Genomic DNA, 10,305 nt, shown 5'->3' with positions numbered 1-10,305 from the left:
ATGTCGGATTTTCCTATTGTGGGGACATTTGGTCCATTTGGAGTTATACAAACATTCTTACACACATAATCAAACCCATAGATTTCATCAGATTGAGAATGAGCTGGTGAAAATACTTATGAGGTGAACTTCTGCCTTTTAAGGCTCCTGCTGGGCCACCAAATGTGGATGGATTCTATCTTGAATCTTGGTCCTCCCAGGTTTCCGTTCTACCAAGGAAGTTTTTCCTGGCTACTCTAGTCTCTGGCTTGCTCAGTGGGGACCTGGACCAATGCATTTTTATTGTTGCTTTGTGACAACTTGTGTTGTAAAATGCGCTATATAAATACATTTGGCTTGATTACATGACACACATGCAACCTCTTTTCATAATTTGAATGATGGATTTGATCATCCTTTGAACAAAGCTGCAATTATTTTTAGGCCGTAGGAGGATGTAGGGATATATTTAATGATATTATTATCACAGTATATCTTGTAATGTGTCAAAAAAATGTTTTGTGTGAGGAAGGAGTACTAGGCACACACATGGATTGTTGTCATGTTGTTTATTATGGCAGATCCAGTTGGAAGGCAAGGAGCATGCATTAATGGTGCTAGTGGGGCTTGGTATTGCCTTAGTCACTACAGAGTATTGATCAACTGTGTTGGCGAATTCTTGATGATGTATTTAAATTCCATATTGAGCTGGCGGCACAGAGTAGGCATTAAGTTATTGAGGAAGCCAGTATGGATTTGACGTTTTAGGAAGTGATTGGCTGTGCTGAGTCAGTACAGTGAGTAAATATATGAAGATTTAACACTGTTGGTGTAGTGTGTAAAGCGCATATAGAACTGGTGGCACTGAACACACATGAACAGTGTCAGTGGGGCTGGGTACAGCCTTAGTCACCAGGGATGCCAATGTCAGTTTACATTTAAAGATGTGTATGTGGTTGGTTTAAAAGTGAGTGTGCCTTCTGGAGGTGACCTGGGCTTTACACATGTTATCTTTGTATAATTACAGTTGATTACTTTGTACATTACATAATTTATTTATTCATGAAAGTAAATGTCTTCTTATATCAGATTTACAAATAGAATAAGAGCAAGATGTTTTCTCCTTTTCTACCATAATTTTATTTAATTTTTTAGGTATTATGAAAATATGATACTGTGTAGTCTGGATATACTAGGTTATACTGTGATCTGAGCATACTAATAAGGGTCTAAATTTAGGTTTTGTGGTTAATATGAAACATTTTAAAATAACATTGATTCATTTTTTAAAATTCTGTTTCCAAAGTCGAATAGAGATATGAGGTGTTGCATGCATGTGTCCATACTTGTCTCTATGTATGCATTTTTGTGTCATTGAAAGTGACTGTGTGATTTTCTGTATATTTGTGCTAATCATTCTGTACACAGCAGAAGGCAAAATGCAAATATGAGTATAGAGCATATTTTTTAAATGTTTCCTAAACACCTATCTATCCAAACATAGTGTACTAAACCATTTTTAATATATATCAACAGAATATAGAACAGACATCATAAATTGTTCGTAGTCGAGAAATCTTATGTGTATAATACAATCATGGACAAAGGTTTAGAGACTAGCACACATTTTGGTTTTCACAAAGTTTTCTGCTTCAGTTTTTATGGTGGCAATTTGCATTAACTCTAGATTGTGAAGAGTGATCAGATGAATTGTAATTAATTGCAAAGTCATTCCTTGCCATGAAAATGAACTTAATCACAATAAATACTGCATTCCAGCCAATGCATTTCAGCCCTGCCACAAAATGGCCTGCTAACATTGTTTCAGTGATTTTCCCGTTAGCTCAGGAGAAAGTTTTAATGAGGACAAAGCAGCTGATTTAATTCAACCATTTATCAAATCATTAAGAACTTCAAGGAGAGAGGTTCAATTGCAGTGAAGAAGGCTTCAGGGTGCCCAAAAAAGTCAAGCAAGCACCAGGACCATATCCTAAAGAGGATGCAGCTACGGGAATCAGGTCGCCACCAGTGCAGAGCTTGCTCAGGAATGGCAAAAATTAAACCATTCATGTTTGGGGTTGCTTCTCATCCAAGTGAGTGGTTTTGCTCAAAATTGTGCCTAAGAACACTTCCGTGAATAAGGAATGGTATCAAAACATCCTCCAAGAGCAACTTCTCCCAATGATCCAGGAGCAATTTGTTGATGAATAATGCCTTTTCCAGCATTATGGAGCACCATGTCACAAGGCAAAAGTGATAACCAAGTGGCTCGGTGAACAAAACATTGACATTTTGGGTCCAGGAAACTCCTCAGATCTCAATCCCATTGAGAACCTGTGGTCAGTCCTCAAAAAGAGGGTGGACAAACAAAAACACAGAAACTGATCAACTCCAAGCACTAATTAGGCAAGAATGGGCTGCCATCAGTCAAGATTTTGCCCAGAAGCTGATATCCAGCATGCCAAGGTGAATTGCAGAAGTCTTAAAAAAGAAGGGTCACTACTGTAAACATTAAGTCTTTGCTTAAACTGGATGTGTTTGTCAATAAAAAGTTAAAAAAAAAACCATATGACATGCTTAAAATTGTACTTCACTATGCAATATAAACATCTGACAAAAGGCAGTAAATTTTGTGAAAACCAAAATTTGTGTCAGTCTCAAAACTTTTGACCACAACAATAGTCATATGAAGTGGTGGTAAGACATTTATTAGCACAGCTTTAGTCATATCCTTGCCTAGTCCTGTTTGATATATTTGAGCTATACGATAATTCTACTCATGGTTGTATGATACTTTTCTAAAAAAAGAAAAGAATAAAATAATAAGAGAAAAAATAAAACCAAAAAAAAAATGTAATTTAAAAAAATTAAATAATGTGGTTCAGGAGCTTTCCAATGTGATGCTGAGCTGAGCTTTGCCAGACTCTGTAGGAATATGTCTGATATTTAGTTGATGTGATATGAGGAAAACAACCGAATATCAAACATATCATACAGCCCCTGGCTCATCAATGGCAAGCTCAGTACCTGAAGGAAAAGATTAATTAAATGGATTAATGACATTAAATGGATGCCATACACTTATGGGTTTAGTGCAATATAAAGAGATGAACAAGAGGCCAAAGAAGATAAAGGGTCAGAAATGGAGGAAGAGATGGAGGAGGTGGTAAATGAAGTATCACAGGAGTATCAGGAATGAGGATAATGTCTCACACAATAAAACAGTGGGACATCTGTTAATGCCCGTTACAAAGTGCAACCAGCTAGACCAATAATACAATAATCCAGTATTTAAATACAAACTTACCTTGCAGAGATGATGACTTGTGGGACACAATACATACTTATTTACACCCCTTTTCATTATTATGTCTATCAGCCTATGTATGCACTGCAGGTAAGAAAGTACTCTAACGCACTGAATGTATAAGGTAACATAAATACATGGACCCGAACATTATAGTTAGTGCATGTAGTGCATGGCATTAGCAAAGCGCTATATTTGAGTGTGTGGAAAGCATCAGTCAGACAAGCATATATATATATATACGTATGTCACTGGGAGAAGTTCTACACCCCACATGCAAGGGGATAATTAGAATTGTATTGATCACTGTGCCTGTGGCTCTTCCTCCTACATTAGGCTGATCAATAGATGTGATTTCACACTCATGCATCGAGAGGACAACAGCAGGGTCACTTACTCCAGTCATAAAATCCCCATATCATTATCCTAATAGTCAGAGCTGATCCACACATAACATAGGTGTCAGTCCACATAACATGGGGTCCGTCCACTGCTATTGCCACAATTTCTACTACTGATAAATTATTTTAAATGATCACTACTCTTATACAGTAGCTGCTGTCAGTAGTACTATACTAGTCAGAAACCTGAAGAGTGAAAAGATGTTTTCAATCTCAAATTCTGGCAGATTCACTACACTCACACAGTGTAAGAGTGTACACCTCTAGTCCTGGATGGTCAGAATCCAGCAGTTTGCTGATTTTGCTGCCGGTTGTTAATTAGGAAATGGCCAAAATGTGCTGGACTCCATCCTTTCTAGAAAAGAGTTGCACTCCCCTCTTGTAGGAAAAGATTATGTTGTAGAACTGGCAAGATTTTTAAATGCTTCCACAACTTTCCAATAGACTTCATGTGAAATTATGTGGTCTAGTTAATCTTTCCTGTAAAATGAAAGTATGTTTTTGGAGGGACATACAAAGTTTACATTTTAAATTCGGTAGCACAGCTTCAATACCTTTTATGAAAAGTTGTAATGTCAGTCAAATCTAAAACAAATCCCTGAAAAAAAATTCAGATCTGTGAAAACTGTGTTCCTATCTCTATTTATAAAATTTAGGACTTTTGCATATTTTACTTTTTTGTTTGTTTATTTCTAATGTCTTTTAGTGCATTTAATCCAAGCAAAAATAATTTACATCAAACTGGTGATTATGTAGATATGAATGTCAGGTTATTGAACACCACAAAGCTGATCTACATAGTATTGTTACTCTGGATAAATCTGAATAACTGACAAACATTAATACACCATTCTAAAGATAGCTGACACTTTTTCAGTTTTTTTCCACACTACAATGTATTCCTTTAACAATGGGAAGTGATTATATAAAAAAAGGATTGCTCATTGTCAAAATGGAGGAACAACTCATGGTCAGAAGCATTACAATAATCAAATATATGCCAACCAAAGTTGAAGAAAACAATTTCTCATGTAATACTGCTTTGGTTTTATATAATTAATGGTGATATCCGATATGCTACAAATTTTTATTGATCTTAATTTTTGCAGATTATGAAGATCATTCTCTTCTTGTTCTGCCACTGTTAAATAGCAATGAGACGGGAAAGTTAGCACTGCAGTTTAAAAAAAAAATAACCGTGAACATTTATCAAGTGTTACAGAAATCATGTTGAAAAATCATGTGTTATGCCCGTCACAAAACTTTCAGGGAAAAGTGCAGATGTTGGTTAAATTGTATGCCCTCCCTCCCCTTTGCCTGTTATCCCAGGTCATGCTGGACAATATGACCTTCAGAGTGAGATGGAGCAGAACAAAGAGCCACTAATTGCATGCCCTATTTGTTAGCCTGGAGGTAGCACTGTCATTGGTAGAGTAAGACAAGGGAACCCAGGGATTAGAGACAAAGAGGGAGTGGAGCAATACTGGCTGGATATTGGATACACATGCACCCTTAGTACTGAAAGACTTAGAGGTAGTGAGCTTTATTCCAGTTTTAGGGTCTTAAATATCCAGTACAGATAAATACATTTCCAAAGCTTACAACATGATCTTCACACTTGTATATATTGTCCATTGCATAAAATCACTGTCATAACTGTTCTAAACAGTGAATAATAAAAATATAGAGGAGTACAAAAACATAAGCTTGGGAAATCTGACATTATGTTGTGGCTCTTTTTGAACATCATTCCGATACATGAAAGTGATCCTAATTCAGAACCACTTTGATTACGATTCTTTATCAGAACATTGTCAGTTATTTAATAAGTGTTTTTACCTGGAAGACAGGTACCTCTCATTACAAAATATATATAAATCCTGTGTATACACTAAAGTTTAAACTATTGATTTGCATTATTTAATAACATTTTATAGGAGACATTTACACTAAATTGAAACTGATGCACTTTTATGACTATTCTGCTATGGGTGGTCCTGTGAGCATCTGATTGGTTGTCTTTAGTACAGGACTGTACAGAGGTAACAGGCTAAGTGATTAGGAGTGACAGTTTTTTTGATTGGTTGATAGAAATGACCAATGCATGAGTGTACCACAATCGAAAGGACCAGAAGGTAGGCCACAACACACATGGTAACTATGGGGGGAAAAATGAGGAAGGTACAAGAGAGGCAAAAGATACATACACATGCACACACAGTATTATGCAGTGCACAATCACTACAGGACAGGAAGCTCATCAAATTCAACATGTACTGTAGATTATGGCAAATACACACAATACCCACTAAAGACAAAAGCTTAAGGGTCTCCTAAATACAAGTAAGAGATATGTATAAGGCATGAGGGAGAAATGGGGAAGAGGGAGAACAAAAAGAAGCGCTACATCTCCTACCACTCCTATTTGGTCAGTCTCTCTCCACTCCTTTGTTTTTATCTCTCAAATGAGAGGAGTCATTAACATGTCCCCATGAAAAATAAAGATGACACAAGAAGATACCTTCATCTGAACAGTGGCAAACTGGTAAAATATAATTAATTTTAAAAATCTGTACATCAATTTAAAAAGAGTGAAGTATTATTTGGTCTTCAGCAGGAACAAGAAGGTTTGCCTTTTCTCAATCCTGGCATAGCCTCCTAAAGTGTTTTCAAACATTTAATTAAATGGATTTCTGGGCACAGTTGGCAAGACATGCATTCTCAGTGCTGTACATGGTTCAGTGCCTTATTCGGCAGTTGGAAAAAGCTATGTTAAGGTAATATACTGGGTCTCAATTTGTAGGGTAATATGCTGAATAACGTTACACCATGGTTCACATCCTCCTACTGTGATTCCTTGTAAGGATAAGCCACCCATGCAGTCAGTAAATGTTTCCTCAAATGCAAAAGCTGTCTCCAGGGAGCTGGAGTGAGCTGGTGAAATGGCAAAGTTAAAAAGGCAACTTGCAGATCAGAAAATGTAGCAACAAAAGAACAAACAAGACTCAGGTGCTAATTAATAAATCATCAACAACCCCCCTATCTAGACGAAGCAATCAGCAAATAACCAGAGAGAAGAGACCTACAGTTTTTCCCCTTTGCATGCAACAGAAACCATGAAGCTGTTTGGAATTTTTCATCATTGATTTGACCATGGTATTAGCTGCTCTAGTTTCACAGCTTCAGGCTCTCATTTCTTGTGCATCTGCATTCCTAGGCGGCTTCTTTAGGTGCCTCAGGCTTTGCCTCTTCTTTAGGTGCCTCAGGCTTTGCCTCTTCTTTAGGTGCCTCAGGCTTTGCCTCTTCTTTAGGTGCCTCAGGCTTTGCCTCTTCTTTAGGTGCCTCAGGCTTTGCCTCTTCTTTTTTCTCCTCTTTATTAGGAGACTCCTCCATAATACTGCACAGCTTCCTGTTGTACAAACAAAACATTTACAAGTTTCAAGATTGTTTTCTACTAAATGTTATGATAAAGGAAGACTGTAACGGTGATTGGGGATTAGGCCTTCAACAGATCAGAACCTTGCAGATCGCAAGATGTGTGTAATAAATGTCATTCATTGTACCTGTGCAAAAAATACACCAATAAAGGAAGCTTTAATGAGGATGGGGCACTCAAGCAAATCAGAGAAGTATTGCCTCACGCCAACAGTAAAGCCTTCAATAAAATGTTTGATTCGTATGCTCTGGATTATAGTATTTTACTAGCACCTCTCCATTCTTAGCTCATAGAAACAAAAGTTAGCCATGTATAACATTTCATTCATGTCTGAAAAAGTCAGCCCAGAAAAGATGTGTTTGCACAAGAACAGCTGCACAGGTCTGATGCCTTAACCCATGTTAAGAATAACAAACCAGCACGAGGTCAAATAACTAGTGACATTTCTCACACAGTACTACATACTAAAAGACTCCTGTCTCCTGTTCATTACTCACTTTGCCTCATCTGATGTCTTTTTGATATAGTCGCACACTTTGCTGCGTTGCTCCATTTCCTTTTTCAGATTGGCCAGCTGTTCCTGAAAACTGGCCTTTTTCTTCTCAAACTCACCTGAAGATGGAAATTAGTGAGGTCAAAAGTAGGGCTGAGAGGTTTATGCATTCCTGTTCCCATGTGACAGGGAATTTGTTTAAAAAAGAAAAAAAACGAAAAAAAAAACAAAACAAAAATAAAACTGCAGTTAAAGCCATAAGAAATGGTTAAAAAAAGATTGAGATTGCGTTGTAGTAGACTGTTCCTTTAACTATAAACATTTTTGATATAACCGTTAGGCTTATCTAATACATGATCATACACAAAACCCCCCACAAAAACAAAACAATATTCCAACTTATATTCGAACAATACTCTAGAATAAAATATTAGTAAATTGGTTGCTTTAACCCAACATGGCCACGGGGAGTCAGTGTTTTCCTATATTTTCTATAATAAATACGTGCTTAAAAGTGCATAGTCGATTCCTTACCATTTTCTTATCTATGCAAATAAACTGAAATATGTAGAACACACATTTAGTAATAGGATCGGCACATCAGCATTAGCTACCTGGGAAAACCGGTTTGACAAACCACATTCCAGACTAGAGTCCTATCTCTTGCTACACTGACCTCCTGCCAATTACTGTATGAGACTTCTTGATGCTCCGTTAATCCACCCCATCTCCGCCTACGTGGCTAAGACAACAAGGCGGGATTCGGTAGTTAAGCCCCCCGCATCGCTAAGTAGTTATACTGTAGGCAAACATCATACGCTGTACGGCCAAAACAATGAACACTGGAAGTGTTTATCCAAAATGGAGTAAGATGATTAACCTACATTCTGAGGGGATGAAACTGGTCGCTAAATTACCGAGATTACTCCTAGACATCTGACAGACTTCAGATAGCCAGATAACTAGCGTTACATAATGAATCAAGTTATATAAATCTATCATCATTTTGAGACGTAAAGTAATGCTTTGGGTGAACCACATTCCGAGAAATATGTAGCTACAGCATAATGCTGATCAACTGCATCAAACTCCCTCGCAGATTGGTAACCTAGCTATCCCCATCTTAACTAGTTACTTATTTAGCTAACTGGCCAACACAATGAATGTTATTGAAGCTCATTAAAAGGAATATTTTAGTTTGTCCTCAAACAACGTAAGAACAATGACATACGTTTATCTTCTATATTTAATAACGAAGAATAATTAAAACAGCCTACATCGTCGCTGGAAAGTCATGACAACTTTGGTAGGTTAACTAGACTAGCTAACGTTAGCGTTAGATAGCTAATGCTACAAAACTGAACCACCCTCCATAATTTACGTTTATTTAGCTTTTAAAAACTTAAATTGGAAGTAGTAAAAAACATATCGAAGGTTCTGAGAGGTTGTGCGCGGATTTGTGTCTTGAAAGTTTTGTATCTTAAAAGCCTGATTGAAGTGCAAGAAAATATCCGTTTAAATTTTCTCAGAGACTTGGTGAATATGCCTCCAAAATCAGGGCCTGTAATCTGATGTGGGCTCAGGTTTCCTTCTCTAGTCTTATTCACACTTTATTAAAAGGAACTTAATGTGGGTTCTGACTGTCACTCACTTTTCACATGGGTCTTGTCAGCTTCTGTGGCAACAGCTTCATCGGCGATGCGTTTCTGACACAGGAAAGAACAGTCAAGACTGCAGCATAAACACCGCTGTTCTTGATAAAACAGCCCTCCTAATATTTTCGTGAACATCAAAAAGATCTATAAATCTAACCTGTCTACCCTCTCTCACCTTCGCCAGTGTGTTGCCCTTTCACACCGATGTAACACTTGTCAAACTAAACTATAGACAACACTACAGATAAATGCCCCTTATAGAATACGTCCTGTCTCTCACCAGGTCACTGTTGCACATGTCCACTTCATTTTTTGTCCCTTCTGCAACATCTTGGGCTCCTCTGACTTCTCCTGCCAGGTCTTGAATCTGTTTCTTGATTTTGTCTAGCAAAGAACTTGATTCAATTAAATGAGTCTGATACTCTTGCATAACATCCTTAGTCACCCGGTGCTTTACATTTTGAAAAGAGATCAGCTTGCTCAGTTGGGCTTCTTCTTTTTTCTGGTTGTGAATATAGCCTACAACGCACAAACTGCACACCATTAGTAAAGTCAATAACAGAGCCTGGCACTTCATGATCGCGGAATAATGAGAAAGCTAAATCCTGCCGCCTGAAAGTATAAAATCTTTTGTAGAGTCTTGGTTACCGGTTGTTGAACTTAACCTCATCCACAACACAAACAGTGTTGCATTGCATGTGATCTCTCCGCTAGTTAATGAAAAAAAGAGGTTTTTTCTGTTGAACGTTGCTTGATGTTCATTTTGGAATGCGCGATCTCTGTACGATTTTGTAAAATCTAAATCTGTCTAAAACTATTTAAATCTAACTACAATAAATTTAATTAGGCTATATCCTTCTGCATAAGCATCCACGATATAATCTAGGATACCGATGGCGCTCTGGCTGAATATCTTGTATTGGAAAGGAAGAAAAGTGGAAAGATATGAGAGTTGCGTAAAAACTCACCGCACCTGCTGTAGGCTCCGCCCACCGTGCGCACCCTTAAAGGAAGCTCAGAAATCAATGCGTATG

The 10,305-nt window shown here is 37.5% G+C and overlaps 1 protein-coding gene across 1 annotated transcript; it reads right to left on the bottom strand.

The window, feature by feature from the left end:
• Positions 1 to 5,214: 5,214 nt before the first annotated feature.
• On the bottom strand, positions 5,215 to 10,177 carry zgc:174935 (uncharacterized). The gene is made up of 4 exons (XM_027006647.3): positions 9,552 to 10,177; positions 9,268 to 9,322; positions 7,621 to 7,735; positions 5,215 to 7,096 (listed from the first exon to the last, which is right to left on the bottom strand). Exons 1-4 carry the CDS (start codon positions 9,846 to 9,848, stop codon positions 6,901 to 6,903), a joined length of 663 nt encoding a protein of 220 aa, XP_026862448.2. The 5' UTR covers positions 9,849 to 10,177; the 3' UTR covers positions 5,215 to 6,900.
• Between the last annotated feature and the right edge of the window lie 128 nt (positions 10,178 to 10,305).

This window comes from Electrophorus electricus, chromosome 14 (genome assembly GCF_041902795.1).
Source record: "Electrophorus electricus isolate QZ-2024a chromosome 14, ASM4190279v1, whole genome shotgun sequence".
Taxonomy (NCBI): Eukaryota; Metazoa; Chordata; class Actinopteri; order Gymnotiformes; family Gymnotidae; genus Electrophorus; species Electrophorus electricus.
This window is presented reverse-complemented; position numbering and strand designations above follow the sequence as displayed.